The sequence below is a fragment of the Plecotus auritus genome (genome assembly GCF_963455305.1).
Source record: "Plecotus auritus genome assembly, chromosome: X".
In the NCBI taxonomy this organism is placed as follows: Eukaryota; Metazoa; Chordata; class Mammalia; order Chiroptera; family Vespertilionidae; genus Plecotus; species Plecotus auritus.
In genome coordinates this window covers 104,408,594-104,428,528 of record NC_137784.1, presented here as the reverse complement: position 1 = coordinate 104,428,528, position 19,935 = coordinate 104,408,594, and the positions used below count along the sequence as shown (strand labels likewise).

General features: G+C 42.7%; 2 protein-coding genes across 2 annotated transcripts in view; both read left to right on the top strand.

Annotated features, from left to right (window-relative positions):
• Nucleotides 1-9,167: 9,167 nt before the first annotated feature.
• On the top strand, nt 9,168-10,154 carry LOC308240230 (casein kinase I-like; the record flags this gene model as incomplete). Its single annotated transcript, XM_080653132.1, has 1 exon — nt 9,168-10,154. One exon carries the CDS (start codon nt 9,168-9,170, stop codon nt 10,152-10,154), a length of 987 nt encoding a protein of 328 aa, XP_080509258.1.
• Nucleotides 10,155-19,018: 8,864 nt separating this feature from the next.
• The window catches only part of TENM1 (teneurin transmembrane protein 1), a 1,003,294-nt gene continuing 1,002,377 nt past the window's right edge, over nt 19,019-19,935 (top strand). Inside the window, exon 1 of the mRNA XM_080653537.1 lies at nt 19,019-19,524. The gene's annotated coding sequence lies outside the window, so the exon portion shown is untranslated. The remainder of the gene's footprint in view (nt 19,525-19,935) is intronic.

Here is a 19,935-nt window from a genome sequence, read left to right as displayed (position 1 = left end):
TTTATAATCAGGGCAAAACTATGTAGTTGCCCATACAACAGCAAGATGCCTTTCACATGTATGAAAAGTATGGTCACTGGTGCATGCAGCGTCCCAGATTGCGAGAGGGATGTCCGACTGCTGGTTTAGGCCCCACATCCCCCAAGGGGTCCCAGATTTCGAGAGGACACAGGCTGGGCTGAGGTACCCCCCCATGCATGAATTTCATGCACCAGACCTCTAGTTTTTCTAATCAAAAGAAATTAGACAATCATTTCTATATGGAAAAATTTAGTCATATATATATATTGTTACTTTGTATATTAATGGGAAAGCTTTTTCAAACCCAATACGTAGGCCCTCTTGTTTTCCTCCCTTTCTGTCCCACCATATGATACTGCCATCTAGGGATGGATGTTTCCTTCATAGAGAATCATTGCTGTAGCCTTCAGTGTAGCCAAGTGTGTGCATGGAGGCAGAGGAGTTGATACCACTGTCAATTGTACAGTATTTTCCTCCCCTTCCCTTCTCTTCCCTTTCAGTTTCCTCTTCTTTTTCTTTTCCCCTTTTCGACCTTTCTACTTTGGCAAGTTAATGGAAACTTATAAAAAAGATTTTTAGCTGCATATTATGAAAGAGGACAGTAAGATAAATGTGTCTTTCTGTTAAAGTTCTTGGAGTCTATAGTTTCAAGAGGCTTAGAAGTCTGAAGTGTTAGAGCTGTAGAACTTCCCTGGGATGGATGTAATTCTAAAACATAATTCAGGGTGACCTAGTGAGTGGTCTAATAAAAATAAACAAAGTGAGGATTTTAAAAGGGTTAGATTAAAGTGTTATTTCTGTTATAGCTTTCTGGAATGTCTAGGGATTTTCTTCCTAAAAAAAGCTTACTTCCTAAGCATAATCTTTAAATACTAGAGACCTGGTGCACGAAATTCGTGCACGGGGGGGGGGGGTGTCCCTCAGCCCAGCCTGCACCCTCTCCAATCTGGGATCCCTCTCACAATCCAGGATTGCTGGCTCCCTACTGCTTGCCTGCCTGCCTTCCTGATTGCCCCTAACTGCTTCTGCCTGCCAGCCTGATCACCCCCTAACCACTCCCCTGCCAGCCTGATTGATGCCTAACTGCTCCCCTGCCAGCCTGTTTGCCCCTAACTGCCCTCCCCTGAAGGCCTGGTCACCGCTAACTGCCCTCCCCTGCAGGCCTGGTCACTCCTAACTGCCCTCCCCTGCAGGCCTATTCCCCCCCCAGCTGCTCTCCCCTGCAGGCCTGGGTCCCCCCCAACTGCCCTTCCCTGCAGGCCCAGTTGCCCCCAACTTCCCTCCTCTGCTGGCCTGGTCACCCCTAAGTGCCCTCCCCTGCAGGCTTGATCGCCCCCAACTGCCCTCCCTTGCAGGCCTGGTCCCTTCCAATTGCCCTCCCCTGCTGGCCATCTTGTGGTGGCCATCTTGTGTCCACATGGGGGCAGGATCTTTGACCACATGGGGGCAGCCATCTTGTGTGTTGGAGTGATGGTCAAGCTGCATATTACTCTTTTATTAGATAGGATAGAGGTCTGGTGCATGGGTGGGGGCCAGTTGGTTTGTCCTGAAGGGTGTCCCGGATCAGGGTGGGGGTTCCCTTGGGGCGTGGGGTGGCCTGGGCGAGGGGACTATGGTGGTTTGCAGGCTGGCCACGCCCCCCGGCAACCCAAGCAGAGGCCCTGGTATCTGGGATTTATTTATCTTCTACAATTGAAACTTTGTAGCCTGGAGCGGAGCCAAGCCTTCTGCTTGCTCCGTGGCGGCAGCCATTTCTTTTGGGATTTATTTATCTTCTATAATTGAAACTTTGTAGCTTTAAGCGGACGCCAAGGCAGGCCAGGGTGTGCGGAAAGCTTGGCTTCCTCCATCGCTGGGGGCAACCCTAGCCTCCTGCTCTCTCCAGCTCTGTGGCTGGCACTATTTCTGTTGGGCTTTATTTATCTTCTATAATTGAAACTTTGTAGCCTGGAGTGGAGGCCTGGGCCCGCCAGGGTTTGCGGAAAGCTTGGCTTCCTCCATTGCTGGGGAAACCCAAGCCTCCCTCCTGCTCTCTGTGGGCACAACCATCTTGGTTGGGTTTATTTGCATATTCGCTCCTGATTGGCTTGTGGGCGTGGCTTGTGGATATAGCGGAGGTATGGTCAATTTGCATATTACTCTTTTATTAGATAGGATTATATTTTTAAAGTATGTCTACACATAGGTTATAAAGAAGAAAAAAAGGGATATCTATCAGAGAGCAGGGGAAACCAGTATTGTTTGGACCATGTATTCCTATGTCCCAGTCCCTTTGCCCACTGGCAGTAGTGATTATATTTGCAATAAAAGCAACTAAGTGAAAAAACCCTAACTCTAGTGAGCTGAACTTGCAAACCTCAAGCTATGCAGTAATCACAAACATCATGTTTGTCAATGTAATAGTTGCAAATGTGAAACATGATCTAGTTTAAATCATAATTAGTCAGTGATGGGCAATGGTTCAGAAATGTAATGTTTCCATTTTAAAGTTGTTAACATTCATTACTATATTAGCTTCATGTTTTTAAAACTTTTTGGACACTGGGTTTAGGCCCAGAGGAATTTCAAAAATCAAAATTGACAGTACATATTTAACCATCAAAACCACTCAGCAATTATGCTTAGCTGCTATATTCTCATCCAATAACTCCACAATCTAGGAACTTCTGTGCATATTGAGATTCCTATGGAAGTTATAGCATTAATGAAATTGAGTTTTAAATTTCCCTAGGCTCAACCCAGACATTAAGAATATAAATGTAAATTAACAGAGAAGAACTAGCAGCCATGAATACTAACACTCAAACCTCATTCATTTTCATTTAAATTTTACGGAGACATCAGGGAAACAATTTCTCCTCCTTCCCTCCAAAGAAATTGTATTAATAATTTTGGCAGTCTTCCTGTGAAGGAACAATGTAAAACATCTTTACATTACTTAGAAAATGGGCATATTGAAAACTAACAATTGGTAGATGATGTTTGCCTTGCTTGTGGGACAATTTTAGAGGCTACACCTAAATAAGCTACTCCTGAGTTTAAGGAGATTCTAAGGTTTAAAAGTATGAGTTGAAAATACTTACTAACCAATAGCCTGTTAACAGTATATAGTCCTATCAAGTACAACAAATGGAAGCATAAAGTAAATGGTTAAAACAACAACTTTGCATAATTATATAACAAATAGCTTTCTCTAACCTTCCCCCCATCTTTCTAGAAGATTCTGCCATGACCAGAGGGTTGTGAGCTGTTTAGTGTTTTGTTTTCTTGATGTTTGGTAAAGGAAGGGGTCTCCTATAGGTGGAAGGACAGTTCCAAGTAATTTGGAGCTTCTGGACAGAGAAGTGAATACCAAGGTCAATCCCTGAGGAGAGAAAAAGTGAAAGTTATCCAGTGGATAACTTCACTTCAAGGTTGTTTATTTGAAATATGTATTTATTCAATTAGGTAAGGCTGAGTAAGACAATGAGAGCCAGAAGCTTAGCTTATGTGTCCTACCTCTTGGGCCCTTCATTCAAGATAATGATTTGATCCTGTTCATCTGCCTCATGAGATCTCCCCACCTAATTTCTCTGTAAATTTCTCGTATGCATTCTCTTCTTTGATGGAAGGTTAATCCTTGGTGTTGCAGATAATTTTCCTATGGAAAATGCATTCCTGAATATTGTCATATTACAATAACCCAAATTCACAAGCTATTTTCCACAGCATTCCTGATAGACAGGTGGGGTTATTATAAACCAATTCTAGAGAATAGAAAGATCTTGAAAGTACCTATAGGTGAAAAATGTGACACATATCTTTTTAGTCACAAAGAAAGTTAATAAAAAAAGAAGAAGAATGAGAGAGGGAGATGCCTTACTAGAGAGATGTCAAAACACTATAAAACAATGTTAACATAGTATGGTATTAGTTCAGGAAAGTCAGTCAAATCAGTGCAACACATTTGAGAAATTTTTAAAAAGATGTATAAAGGTAGACTGATTTATAATAAACTTCAGATTACTGAAAAAAGGCTGGACCTGCAATAAAAGGTTTTGGGACCAGTGGTCCATCAAATGGAGAGAAAAAATATACTGTACCCTAACAGAAACCACTAACAAAAATAAACTTTAGACTTATGATTTTTGTAAACAACATATTGAAAATAATAGAAGGAAAGAATGGATATTTTTTAAAAAATTGTGGGTGGGACCTGGCTGGTGTTGTGCAGTTGGTTGAGTATTGTCCATGCACTGAGAAGTCACTGGTTCAATTCTTGGTCAGGGCATATGCCCGGGTTGAGTGCTTGATCCCCAGTGGGGGGGGGGGGGGCTGTAGGAGGCAGCAGATCAATGTTTCTCTCTCTCCATCTCCCTTCCCATCTCTCTAAAATCAATAAAAACATAAATAAGCTTCCACCTCTTTAAAAACAAAGTGTGGGTGGAAAAGTCATTCTAAGCCAGTGGTCGGCAAACTCATTAGTCAGCAGAGCCAAATATCAACAGTACAACGATTGAAATTTCTTTTGAGAGCCAAATTTTTTAAACTTAAACTTCTTCTAACTCCACTTCTTCAAAATAGACTTGCCCAGGCCGTGGTATTTTGTGGAAGAGCCACACTCAAGGGGCCAAAGAGCCACATGTGGCTCGCAAGCCGCAGTTTGCCGAACACGGTTCTAAGCAAAATCCAAAACCCAGTCTCCATGAGAGAAAAAACAAACAGATTTGGCAAAATCAAGTGAACTGAAAGAAGGTATCGGCAACATATACAACAGAAGAGTAAAGGCTAGACTATATCAGAATTCTAACAATCCATGAGAAAAAGGAAAATAACCCATTAGAAAAATGAGAAACTGACAAAGGTACTTCACAAAAGAAATTAAAAAGGTAATAACCATATGAAACTAGTTCTCCCCTAGCTGGTTTGGCTCAGTGGATAGAGCGTCAGCCTGCAGATGGAAGGGTCCCAGGTTCAATTTCGGTCAAGGGCACATGCCTGGGTTGTGGGCTTGATCCCCAGTAGGGGACATGCAGGAGGCAGCCAATCAATGATTCTCTCTCATCATTGATGTTTCTATCTTTCCCTCTCCCTTCCTCTCTGAAATTAATGAAGATATATTAAAAAAAAGAAAGAAAATAGTTCTACCTTACTAGCAATCTAGCAAACATATATTAAAACATAAATGATATATCTGTCCATTAAATTTAAACTGTTTGATGTACACTCTTGTTGAGTATAGAGAAAATTGACACTTTCATACACTCCTGCTTTTTTGAAGGGATATTTGGCAATATACAGCTCAGTCATTAAATCATCAAATCAACTCTAGGAATCTATTCTGAAGAAATTCTCATAGAAGTGTACAAAAATTTATAATAAAAACGAATTAAAGAATGTTTACTGTAGCATTATTTGTAAAAAGAAAGAATTGGAAACTACTTGAGTGTTCATGAGTAGAAAATAGTTAAATAAATTATAGTATCTCCACAAAATGGAATGCTATGCCTCTGTTTAAAAATAAATGAGGTAATGGGGGAATAAGGACACATATGTAACACCTTAATCAATAAAGAATTTAAAAATAATAAATGAGGTAGATCTATAGGTACTGATATATCACCTGGCTATATTTTTAAATAGAAAAAGCAAATTTCAGAAATCTGCATATAATGTGATCCAATTTAGGTAAAAAATGCATATCAACATATTTCTAGACATAAGTGTGTAGAAGTAGAGCTAAAGAAATGCATACTAATTTGTTGACAGAGTAAAAGTAGAGGCAAGACTATAAACGGCTATAGCAAAGTGGTTAAAAGAATAGGCTCTGGAGTCACAAAACTTAGTGGCTCTGCTACTTACTAGCTAATCTCTTTGTGCCTCAGTTTCTTTATCTACAAAATGGTGGTAAATATTGCTTACCTCAAAGACTTGCTGTGAGGGTTAAAAGAGACAATGTATGTAAAGCACTTAAAATGAAGCCTGGAACATAGTGTAAGTTTACTGTGAAAGAGTTTGCTATTATTATATTCCTTAAATATCTTGCTATAAGAATGCATTCATGGATTTCCTATGTAACAAACAAACAAACAAAAAACTAAAAGGAGAATGTGACAGTGCTTCTGAATAAAAGAGATGAAAAAAGAAAAGTTTGTATCACCACCCTAACCTGTTTGGCTCAGTGGTTAGAGCGTCAGCCTGTGGACTCAAGGGTCCCAGGTTCGATTCCAGTCAAGGGCATGTACCTTGGTTGCAGGAACATACCCAGTGGGGAGTGTGCAAAAGGCAGCTGATCGATGTTTCTCTCTCATCGATGTTTCTAACTCTATTCCTCTCTGTAAAAAAAAATCAATTATATATATATATATATATATATATATATATATATATATATATATATATGAAGTTTGTATCACCTACATTGGAATTTTAACTATACCACAATCCAGTAGAACATTGCACATTGCATTTATAATAATTCATATCTTAAATTGTGCCTATGGAACAAAGACAAGTATAGCCACAATATTTTGCAGCTCCCAGTCTATTTCTCTGGTTCTGTGATTTTTTTTTTAAATAATAAAGCACAGCAGAAGTAACACTGTGTGTTCTAGAGCCTAGGCCTTTCCAGGTGTTATAGTTTCTACCTTGGCCATCGTTGGGTACTGCTCTGACACCAACATCTAAGGTAGCTGGTGCCACCTATTTGAGAATGAGAGACCCCGTGGAGAAGAAATCACAACTAAGGCATCCAGACAACACTCAGCACCTATTGCCAAACATGTGAGTGAGGCTACCTTGTACCTTTCAGGCCAGCCAACCTTCCAGCTGAATGCAACTGCACAAATGTATCAAGGAAAAACCAGCAAAGCAAATGTGTAATTAACCCACAGAATCATGAGAAATAATAAATTGTTGTTGTTTTAAGCCACTAAATTTTAGGGTCATTGGTTATGCAACAGTAGTTAACTGATCCAGAAGATATGAGATCTCTTGGAGAGGGACCACAAAGAGAGAGAGGCCCAGACACCTCAGTTGTTCAAGCTATTCCAGCAAAGATACCAGACATGAAAGGTCATGTGGGCTAAACCCAGCCCCTGGTGACCTGCCAACTAAATGTAGCTACTTGCATGAGCCCAAACAAGATGAGCAGAAAAAATTCCCATCTCACCCACAATATGAGAAATTGTAAAATGTTGTTTTTAAGCTTTGAAGTTTTGAGTATGCAGCTGTAGATTATTGACACCATATCCAAGAAGCCTAATTTACTAAACATATAGTATCTCTTTAAAATACAATATTACCTCTTAGGCATTGACTAAGGATGGTGTTAAATCAAAGTACTAGATTTTAAAGAAAGTTTCCTATATGAGTTAATAAAAGATAATTTTAATTAAATTTGATCTAACAACATATTTCTCTGAATTCTCCCAATTTTAATCCTTAGTTTTAGAAATAAAGTTGTTAAATGCAAAAATTGTCCCCAGTTATCTCTTTAGGGCCTATTATGTATAAACAAGATATACAGAAGGACATGTCCCTGCCCTCAAAGAAAAAAATGTACAATAGGAAAAATAGGCATCTAAATAAATAACTATAGTACAAAGGACTGGGATAAGAACGAAGAGAGAAAAGAGAGGAAAGAGCATTTCAGGATGGAAATTCAGGGAGGGTTTCTTGGAAAAGGTAGTAATAGATATGAGTCTGATAATTATGGAGAAACAGCTAGAAATGTAGAAGAAAAGGCATCCCAGGCAGATGCAGAAGTAATCTAAAGAAATTTTAGGTTTTATTCGTAACACTATTTGAACGAAAGGATAGACTGCTCTCCTGTATCTATGTGATGACCTGTGGGATAACCCTTACTTCATACAATTGCAAGACATACAGAGCTGCAGTAGTCTGTAGCATCTAGAACTTCAACCATGGCATCAGGTATCCTAGAAAATGCATGAACCTACTTTGTGGCAGTACGTGACTCCTGGCTATGCCCATTCTGTAATTGGAATTCCTTTGGTGATAAAACAAAGTCATACTAGCCCTAGGCGGTTTGGCTCATTGGATAGAGCCTCGGCCTGTGAACTGAAGGGTCTGGGTTCGATTCCGGCCAAGGGCACATGCCCAGGGTTGTGGGCTCGATCCCCAGTAGGGGGCGTGCAGGAGGCAGCCGATCAATGATTCTCTCTCATCATGGATGTTCCTATCTCTCTCCCTCTCCCTTTCTCTCTGAAATCAATAAAGAAATATATTTAAAAAAATAAAGTGGTGTCTTTTAAAAAAATCAAAACAAAGTCATCCTAGAGGAGTCTGCATTATTAAAATGATTATTACTGAAAAAAATGTGTTAAAAGAAAATCATGATATGAATAGAATCCTACCTTTAAAATGGAAGGCAAGAGGAGGTGTAGGACTTATAAGGAATATTAGTTCTTAACTTTTTAATAATAGCTTCCTGATTATGAATTAATATATACTTGTGGAAAATAAAGTATAGACAAATATTTTTAAAAATTAAAATCACTAAAAATCTCCTGAATCACTATTAATATTGTGATTTATTTTTCCTAGTCCTTTCTCTATACATCTATTTGTAAATATTTTAGTTTCAGTCAATTCATATAAAAATGAAATGATTTTGTAATCTTCCATTTTTCCTATTTAAAAATATATTGGAGCTGGAATAACAAGATGGTGGCTTCAGCACACTAAGGAAATGGTGGTATCGGCCTAGTGAGTGGATCCCTTGGACTGAAGCCGGAGGACTGAAGCCGGAAGCTGCAAGCCGGAAGCTGGAAGCTGGCAGCAGCAGTATTGGTGCTGTGACGCATTGGGCTTCTCACCTCACCCGCCCCCTTAGCGTGCCCCTGGCGCGCCCTCAGCTGGTTTTCTCTGCACCCTCACTGCGTCCATTTTCCAGCCTAAGGCGAAAGCGGGCAGCCAGGAAGTCCAAAGACAAGCCGCGCAACCTGGTGACCGCGAGAACCCTTCGCAAATTGCGGCCTGGCAAAAAAGAAACCTGATTGAGCGGCGTTGATCAGGTACCTCTTGTTGGATTGTGGGCCCTGTAACGCCCGAGAGCTAATGTGTTCCAGCCGCCCTCCTCCACAGCCCCAGAGGCCTCTGTGAGGTGTTGGGACTTGGCCCTAGCCTGGTCTTTGTCTCTCATGATGGCTAGCAGCAGTTTCTCCAAGGCTGAATTCATTGTCGGAGGGAAATATAAATTGGTACGAAAGATCGGGTCTGGCTCCTTCGGGGTCGTTTATCTGGCGGTCAACATCACCAATGGTGAAGGGGTTGCAGTGAAGGTAGAATCTCAAAAGGCCAGGCACCCCCAGTTGATGTACGAGAACAAACTCTATAAGATTCTTCAGGGTGGGATTGGCATCCCCCGCATACGGTGGTATGGGCAGGAAAAAGACTATAATGTGTTAGTCATGGATCTTCTTGGACCCAGCCTGGAAGACCTCTTCAATTTCTGTTCAAGAAGGTTCACCATGAAAACTGTACTTATGCTAGCTGACCAGATGATAAGTAGAATTGAATATGTGCATACAAAGAACTTTATACACAGAGACATTAAACCCGATAATTTCGTAATGGGCGTCGGGCGTCACTGTCATAAGTTATTTCTTGTTGATTTTGGTTTGGCCAAAAAGTACAGAGACAACAGGACAAAGCAACACATACCATACAGAGAAGATAAAAATCTCACTGGTACTGTCCGATATGCTAGCATCAATGCACATCTTGGTATTGAACAGAGTCGCCGGGATGACATGGAATCGTTAGGATATGTTCTGATGTATTTTAATAGAACCAACCTGCCATGGCAAGGACTAACGGCTGCAACAAAGAAACAGAAATATGAAAAGATTTGTGAAAAGAAGATGGCCACAGCTGTTGAAGTTTTATGTAATGACTTTCCTGCAGAATTTGCTATGTACTTAAACTATTGTCGTGGGCTACGCTTTGAGGAAACCCCGGATTACACGTATCTGAAGCAGCTATTCCGCACCCTTTTCAGGAGCCTGAACCACCATTATGACTTCATATTTGATTGGACATTATTAAAGCAGAAAGCAGCACAGGAGGCAGCCTCTTCAAGCGGGCAGGGTCAGCAGGCCCAAACCCCACAGGTTTCTAAGCATGAATGAAGGAATAGAAGGAGCAGTGCAGATGATCAGAGCAGCATTTGTTTCTCCCCAAATCTAGAAATTTTAGTCCATATGTACACTAGCCAATGGTTATGGACAACCGGTTACTTGTTCTAAGGAACTTATTTTACATATAAATATTGGGCAGCATGGTGATGCTATGAGTTGTACCTGCTGTAATTGTGAATATTAACTGAAGTAGTGAAACATGGTGTCCAGTTTTCTATTGCATTTTTTCAAGTGGAAAAGTTAACTAAATGGTTGATAAACAAAAATTGGTGGAGAAATTGTACATATGCTAAGTTTTGTTAAAATCTTTTACTTTGAACTATACTGCCTTGAGATCTCATTTCAGAAGAGCAGCATGAACAGTCTTCAACCAAAGTTGTGGTTGTAAATGTTCACAATTGTGCATTCTTAGGGCTTATCCATCCCTGGGGTTTGCATTTGTTCACTTAAATCATTCTTAAAATGGTCGGATTCTTGTTTGCAAGCCCGCTGATAGGGTAGCAACCAAAGATTCCAGTATTTGAGTATATGTAAGACTGCATGCTTACCTGTGCTAGAAATAACATCTAAAGTGAAAACATAAAAACGTAGTGACTACTAGATTATCCTTATGACTGCATTAATTCTATAATGTTCTTGGTATTTAAAAAAGCATAGTTGTCTCATGAATTTAGTTACCATTTTAAAATTGAACATGTATGTATGTTGCTTAGATAAACGTAGTAACTGTAAACATCTATATGTGGGATTTTTTTATTTTGAAATGGGAGCTTTTTTGTTTATAAGTTCATTAAAAATTTAAAAAACCTGAAAAAGCAAAAATATATTGGGGATCAGTTCAGATTTAAACAGGTTGAGTTTTAAGTAATTTTGAAATATTAAGGAGGAACTGTCTAGGCAGCTGTTAGAGATGGAGCTTAGGAGGAATGTCAGGACAAGAGATATGGTCTCAAAGATATAAACTAGAAGTAATTACTTAAACCTTCAAATGGGGTGAGAGCACACTTTTTCAAAGTGCGTGTTATTGGTTAAGAAAGCAATTGGTTTAATTGGAATAGAATAGAATAATTTCAAAATTCATCACATAGTAGTTGTAAGTAATCTTTCTAGATTGCAAGGTAAAACTTATTTTTTTTGTTTTGTTTATATATTTGTATTGATTTCAGAGAGGAGGGAGAGGGAGAGAGAGAAACATCAGTGATGAGAAAAAAATCATTGATGGGTTGCCTTCTGCATGTCCCTCACTGGGGACTGATCCCACAACCCAGGCATGAGCCCTGACTGTGACCTCCTGATTCATGGGTGGATGCTCAACCACTGAGCCACTCCGGCTGGGCAAAAATTAATTTTTTATTATGAATCTAAGGACTTAGCCTTTGGAACAATAAAATATACTGATAGAAGGGAAACCACTACCAGTTTTAAGAAAAGGAGAAGATGAATAGTTGGCATTGGCCTCAGGACTCCTTTACATTCTTAAATATTTTTGGAGACCTCAGAGTGCTATCATCTTTTGGTTATCTTTATTGATGTTTATCAGAAGTTAAAACTGGAAGAAATTAAATATTTATGTATTGATGTACTGAAAGTAATATTAACAAACTTATTACATGTTAACCTAAGATTTTCATGAAAAAGTGCTATATTTTAACAACAAAAAATTGAGAAGAGTTGTAGTGTTATCTTTTATGTCTGGCTTAATAAAACATAGTTAAATTTGCATATCTGCTTTTGTATTTAATTAATTGAATTTTCCTTAGGGCAAAATCCAAATTCCTTATCATGGCTCCTAAATCTTTATATGATTTGGCTCCTTTCTGCCTCTCTTGCCTCATCTTCTGCCACCACCACTGCTACCCCAAATATATAATGTATGCTCACTACACTCCAGATGCACTTGACATTGCAAAGCTATTTCTCATGTAAATACCATAGCTTCTTTTCTTTATGCCTGGACTACTAACTAGTACTCATTCTCCTGGCCTCAGATTAGTAGCCACTGCATCAGGGAAGCTACCTAACCACTTCAACCCCAATCTAAGTGGAGTCTTCTCTGTTGTTCTTTTCCTTCAGTTTAAAACTACATATCTCATTATAGTATTGGTTACGTCAGTCTCCTGTGGATTGTAATCTCCACAAATCCAGGACCAGGTATGTTTTATCACTCTCTTCCCAGTACTTAGCACTGAGTAGACAGGTAGTGGATTTTCTATAAGTCTGCTTCATGAAATTATGAATGAGAGAATGAAAATACATATGGGGAGCCTGTTTCCTGAGTCTAAGACAGGGGTGGGCAAACTTTTTGACTCGAGGGCCACAATGGGTTCTTAAACTGGACCGGAGGGCTGGAACAAAAGCATGGATTGAGTGTTTGTGTGAACTAATATAAATTCAAAGTAAAGGAGCGGAGGGGAGAGCAAGAGAACCCTCCACTCTTTCAGCTCTGCGGGCCGGATAGAACAGCCGAACGGCCGGATCCGGCCCGCGGGCCGTAGTTTGCCCACGGCTGGTCTAAGAAGAAATTATCCATGTTTTTTGTGTTGCATGGAAAATGGTAACATCCTAGTCCCTAATTTTCATATAAAACATATTTAAAATCTTTATAATAGACTATCCTAATAATTGTTAGCATCTAATAGCAATTGTTAATGTATGTGGCTATAAAAGTCTGCTTATGGCCATTATTAAGCATGCATTTTAGAAACACTAAATGCTTTAGTTATTTCAATACAAATTAATAGTTACCTGTAAGTTGATCATGATAATAATTCACTTAAAAGGTTATGATGATGAGGTCACAAAGTTAGAAGTTCAAGTGCATTTAAATGCCAACAGAACAATCCTAATTGTTCTACACTTTTCAAATTCCTTTTTCTGGAGTGTAATTTCATCTCTCAAATAGAAATCATGGTACATTTTGAAATCAATTATTTCCTCTTTTCAACTGTGATAGTTAAAAAGTGCCAAAAAGTAATATTCTTCAAAGTATTTTCAATAAAAAGACAAATTATCATAAAGCTAGCTTTCAGATCTGCAAGGGAAGGTACTAAATTATATTTGAGGCTACAAATTATTATTGCCATATTTTTAGGTATATGCATTCAAATATAAGTGAATTTTATATAAATTAAAGACCAAGGTGCCATTCTTTTAACTTTATAATTTCAAATTTAGGTAATTGAACCCATACAGCAAAAACACAAATGAATTGCCACTGCACCCTATTGAGAAGCCTTGGTTTCTGAAGGTTATGATTAATCTGTATTAGAGATATTTTAAGAGTTAGATGCAGCAGCATTGATGGGGCCTTTCCAATGAGGGATATTTTGTCTGAATGTACACTTCCATGAGCAGGACTTGCTATGTGGAATATGAAGTGACTAGCTAAAGTTGAAAGTTAAAAAAAAAAGTTTGTTGCTTCTCAGAACTCTAGCCAGAAAAGCATCCGCAATATCCATTTGGATACTAAATAGGAATAGGTAGAGAGAAGACTTTAATTGGCTTGTCACTTGTTCTCCTGAGCCTTACTTGGGTGTGTGAAAAATAATGTGTCTCTGTTCTGAACAGATGGATGCAGAATCCTGGCCACCAACTGTTCACATCCAGGCTCAATTGAGCTTTCTCCAATGTGGCTGCTTTCCCCAGAGGGCCCATAGCTGGCTAGAAATGGGCACTCCCTAGCAGCAAGCTGGTGACTGAAATTTTTACAGCACTGTTTATGGAAACTGTTAGGGTAGAAAATCATTAAGCTACCTTTCCTGCTTCCAATCATTATAGCCAAAAGGTATAGTGCCATTCATAATTTCTGGTAGCTGATCTCTGGATGACATTGTTATCAGTTTCAATCCTATCTAATAAAAGAGTAATATGCAAATTAAACATCACTCCACTACACCCACAAGCCACACCCACCAGCCAATCAGGAGCAAGTATGCAAATTAATCCAACCAAGATGGCTGTGGCCACAGAGTGAGCAGGAAGCGGTGGTTTCCCCGGCGATGGAGGAAGCCAAGCTTTCTGCACACCCTGGCTGGCCCAGGCCTCCACTCAAGGCTACAAAGTTTCAATTATAGAAGATAAATAAATCCCAACAAAAATGGCTGCCGCCACGGAGCAAGCAGGAGGCTTGGCTCCGCTCAAGGCTACAAAGTTTCAATTATAGAAGATAAATAAATCCCAGATACCAGGGCCTCCACTTGGGTCGCCGGGGGGTGTGGCCGGCCTGCAAACCACGACAGGCCCCTCGCCCAGGCCACCCCACACCCCAAGGGAACCCCCACCCTGATCTGGGACACCCTTCAGGGCAAACTAGCCGCCCCCCACCCTTGCACCAGGCCTCTATCCTATCTAATAAAATAATAATATGCAAATTGACCATCACTCCAACACACAAGATGGCTGCCCCCATGTGGTCAAAGATGGCTGCCCCCATGTGGATACAAGATGGCCACCACAAGATGGCCAGCAGGGGAGGGCAGTTGGGAGGGACCAGGCCTGCAAGGGAGGGCAGTTGGGGGCGATCAAGCCTGCAGGGGAGGGCAGTTAGGGGTGACCAGGCCTTCAGGGGAGGGCAGTTAGGGGCAAACAGGCTGGCAGGGGAGCAGTTAGGCATCAATCAGTCTGTCAGGAGAGTGATTAGGGGGTGATCAGGCTGGCAGGCAGAAGCGGTTAAGGGCAATCAGGAAGGCAGGCAGGTGAGCAGTTGGGAGCCAGCAGTCCTGGATCGTGAGAGGGATGTCCGACTGCCCGTTTAGGCCCGATCCTACCGGGATCAGGCCTAAACAGGCAATCAGACATCCCTTGAGGGGTCCCAGATTGGAGAGGGTGCAGGCTGGGCTGAGGGACACCGGGGCCCCCCATGCACGAATTTCCTGCACCGGGCCTCTAGTAGGAAATAATGGTTCACCACCACAAGTACATTTTGAAAGTGTGCCTTTGAAAACATCTTCCCATTAGACAAGCAAACAAACAAAACTTAATTTTAGATGGTTCATGTTGATTTTCTTTATGTGATTGTTATTGACTTTAATGTTCTAATATTACTGTACTTACACTCTTACTTATGAAAGTACTTAGAAACAAGATTGAAATAAGTGATATTTCCCATTATGCATTCTTTGCAGAGAATACAACCTATGGATTAAATGAATATGTTTAAAAATGCCAAGGTCAGAACATCTAAATATTGTTTTCTATAACTCTATTGTTTTAGGTACATGGTAATGGACACTCAATATATGCTTGTTTGATTATTGAAATGTTCACAAATTCTTGAACATCTCTTAGCTTTTTAAAACCTCAATTTCTTTACATATTTCCAGTGCTGGCACAGTTCCTGGAACATAGTAGATCAGTGGTCGGCAAACTGCGGCTCGTGAGCCACAGTTTGCCGCTCTGTTGACTAATGAGTTTGCCGACCACTGTAGTAGATGCTTCAAGATCATTTTCTGGATTGATTTTTTTTTTGTAATTGCACTGATTCTGGGGATAAACATATAAGGGTATATGAGTTCATGTGTGTGGTCTTTGTTAATGAAAAGGCATATCTCCTTTAAAATTCCTAGCAAATTATTTGAATAATCTAGGCAACTGGGCACCTGTCCTATACAGATCGCATGCTCCATCATAATTGGTTATATTTTGGTTTACATTGGCCATTCTGAAACTGGCAATTTAGTGTGCCTTCTTCCTTATATCCACCTTTGAAATACAAATATTGGTGCCATGAGCAAAACGACTTGAGAATTGTTCAATTTTCTGTTGCATAAGTGTGTCTAGGGAATCTCTAAAGTTGAATAAATGCTTTAGGAAATCCACCTATAGTATCAGGCTGTGGATCTCCAGAAGCTGTAAATCAGTTCTTCAGAAAAGGAGAAAAGTGACAGAGCCCTTTGTACGCTGGAATTAAAAAGGGAAACAATATTTTTGAAAGAACTAAAGGGAGACAGATGCAGACCAAATGAATTAACGGCTCCAGGGAGCTGTGGAAGATGAGTGAGGAAAATGAGAGGGAAGAATATGAGAGAAAATATAAAGAGGAGGCGGTAGAGGAGAGAGTTTTTTTTTTTTTTTTTTTTTTTTTTTTTTTAATGATTAAACCGACTGCTGAATTGCCAGGAGAGAAACAAGCTGAGTTTTCTTTCATGAAATTCTTAGGCATCAACTGTCCCTTCCTCCCTGTATCTTAAAAAAAAAAAAACAACCCAAAAACAAAAAAACCCAAAAAAGTAACAAAGAGACAGCAAGTATGAGAGTGAGATGATCATGGTTTTAAATCTTATATCTCATTTCTATGGCTGTTATGGTTTGTTCGTGTGCCATTCTGCCTGAATTCCCATTTCATTAATGAGCTGTTTTCCTTAATCGTTGGTTACAGAATTTCCTTAGACGTCAGTGTTTTCCAGTCACTGGAGAAGTGACTAGCCAGATGTTTCTTTTCCTCCTTTCAGAATTCTTATGTGGGAATTGAGGATGTATCCTGAAAGTATTTTCCCTCCACAGTTCATGGTTCCGGTAGTTCTTAAAGAGGAATCTTTTATTTAGGATTAAAAGATACACACACGTTTTTGTTTTGTTTTGGATAAAGGTAGTGGGTTTTATTAAGGTTCATTTACATATTGGTGGCAAGACACAGGTTTTATAGCCATCCCCTTCCCCATTGCTTTTTCAACAGCCCCAAAGAGAGAATGTTTTGGAAGCAGTTGCTATCCCCCTACTGAGTCCGGTTGTTTTCTTTTGTTTCTTTGTTGCTGTGGGGTGGGGGTAGGAGGTGGGGTGATGGTGAGCGGCAGGAATCCTTTGGATTCCTGGAGCTGAAGGCAGTGTTGGAAAGGGGTCGATGGGAATAAACGTGATTTGAGAGTGCTTAGCTCGGTACATTTCTAACCTTCAGAGGTGTGAGGTTTACAGTGCTCCCTCTTTGCAAATACTTGTACCAAAAGCCAGAAAGATGGGAACACACGGTTCCGAGATATCCCCCTGGCGTCACCCTCTTTCGGAAACCAAATCCGGGCCCCCAGCTCTGGAGCTAAGAGACCATTCAGCCCGAAGCCGTCCTCGCGCCGCAGCTGCCACCACCCAGGGTGGAGAGCAGCTGGAACCTTTGGTGCGCGCCCACCACAGCCGCGAGCAACTCTTCCCGGTAATTAGCGCCAGCTAAGACTCCAAATGTGCCTAATTGCAACCCCTAGCGGGCTCTCAGCTCGGCCATAGCCCGACGCTTTCCTGTCCCTGCTCTTGCGGAGAAAAATTACAAACGTGCGTGCACACACACATACACATGCACACGCGCCCTGCTTTCTTCACTCAAGAAAACCATCAATAAACGTCTTTCTCCCAAAGAAGGTTCGACTCTTCGCGCTCTCTTTTCTTTACCTAGAGAGGTTAGCTGTCCCCAAGAACACACGCGGGGCTCTTTGCTGCTCTGCGCAGCGCGCCCCCTACCTGTGTATGGCTCGGGTGGCGCTGGGGCGGGGCGTGGGGTGGTTTGGGAGGACCCAAGACTCGGATTTCTCCAGTTGGTGCAGCTCCCCTGGCTCGGCACTTGGTATCTCCCGCGGTCTGGCTCTCCCCCGGAAGCCGGGAAGGAGAAGGAGATTGTGGGCGTCGCCGCCGCCCTTCCTGGAACCGGAGCCAAACTCCAATAGGGCGCCAACGCCTCATGCTTCAGACTCACATCTGGCCCAGACGTGCAGATGTTGGAGGCTGGAGTAGTTCCTCCAAGCCTGGCGTTCCAAGTCCTGAGCATGCCCAATAGGACTCCTAAGGCTCCCAGAGCGAGTTTAGGGGCATGAAGATTCCGCTTTTCCGCTTTTTCGTGGAAGCTGAAGAGGGTGGAAAGGGAGGGTATCCAGGGCTTGGGGCAGCGTGCTGGGTTCGCCCGGGTACGTGCCCTCTTGCCCGGCTGGGTGAGGGGCGGAGCCGGTTGGGGAGCTCAGGGAACTGGGCGGCCAGGCTAGGCAGGAGCTAGAGCACTGGGCCACCCTCCAGACGGACATTGTAAGTGCTGACTTGACTCGCTGCCAGGAGGCTGCGTGTGGCCGGCCTTGGCGCGCTGGGATCTCACTGTCAGCGGGAGGCAGTCAGCAGTGCTCTCTCACACACCTATACCAGAGCTTGCGGGTCACTTAATGCACTGCAGCCACAGGCTTGGACGTTCTGGAAGGCGGAGAGAGTGGAAAAGGAGGAACCCCAACAAATCTCTCTCCTTCGCTTTTTTCTTTTTGCCAAAGTTATACTGGCAAGAGACTTGGCATTCCTTCTAAGTCAGTCCTGAGGTTTTACACATGGAGCAGTAATAGCACTCCTTTGTGTGTGGTATGTGTGCACGTGCGTTAGTGTATGAAACACCGTCCCAGGTTGATCTAGGGGATGACAAACACTCCTCCGACACCCCAACCCCACCTAACCCTTGGGGAAAAATAATACAAGCTGGTCGAGAGTCTCGTGGCCAGGTACTCATTGTGGTACTAAATCTAAATTTTGTTGATCCATATTCCTTCCTCTGCTCTCATACTCAGCTTTCTCCTTCCCTGTCTCCACCTTCTAACACCCAGATTTTTCTAATTTCGACTTCCCTTCCTCAGCCCGCTACCTGCTCCCTCAATCCTCCTCCTCTTTCTCCCTCGCCCTATCTCAGCTGCGGCTAAAACCTGGAGTCTTGGGGAAAAGGGAAAAGGGGAAAAAAAAAAAAAAAAAAAAAACACAACATACCAAAAAAAAAAAAAAAAAAAAACCCACACACAAAAAAACCCTCGGCTGTGGAGCTGTCAAACCGGGCATGCTCAGTAGACAGGGCAGGTTTTTTGGTCTCGAGTAGCGGAGAAACATTTTTTTGCACCACCGCGACCAGCCTTAGAGCGCGGCGGCGGCGGCCACGGCAACATCAACGCAGCCATCAGCGGTGCAGACGCCCTGCACCCCAGAGCGCTGCAGGCTCCGGCTTTGCCCGGAGTTCACCTCCGAGTGCCCCGGGGGCTAAGCTCACCCCATCTGCTCGCACACACACGCACACTCTCTCTTTCACGGACACACACGCGTATACACACTCTCGCACACACGTACGACCCCGGGCGCAAGCACCCTCTTGGCAGCGGGCGTCCACAGGCGTGGTGATAGCCAGGTTCCGTCCCTGCCCTCGGCAGCTGCCGGCTGAGAGCACCACTGCCCCCGGCCGGAGGAGAGCCATGGGGGGGCGCGAGTGGCAGCTCGAACAGTAATGTGGATTTACAGTCCTTTCCCGCAGGAACCGGCTGAGAAGCCTGAAGTCCCGGGCGCAGGCAGCGGCCGGCGGGGCTGAGCACCTGGCAAGAGGGCGGGGGACCGCACCTGGGGACGACACCGAAACTTGCGCCTGGACTAGGTAGGTGCGTTTCTCCATCTGACTCGCCCCCCCTCCCAACCTAAGGACTCCAGGCGAACTTCGCCCCTAGGCTGCGGGCGGCGGATTGGTAGCTCCAGGCTGTGAGCAGCGAGCTGTGTCCGCTCTGGGAGTCCTGCCCGAGGTGGCAGAACCTCTGCTCCTTTCTTTGGTCCCGCAGGGCTGGGGGCTCGGGACCACCCGGGGCAGATGGGAGGTCGGCCTCGTTCGCAGTTCAAGGGGGCTTTGGGGGCGCTGCCCTTCGAGGGCTCGCTGGGCTTCTCAGGCGACACTTTTGCCAACCAACTCGTCCGGTTCTGAAAGGGGTGGGTGTCCTCGCCCGGGCTCTCTCGCAGATCCCAGGCGCTCTAACAAGTGGACCTGGACGCGGGGGGACAGGGTCCTTGGTCCCAG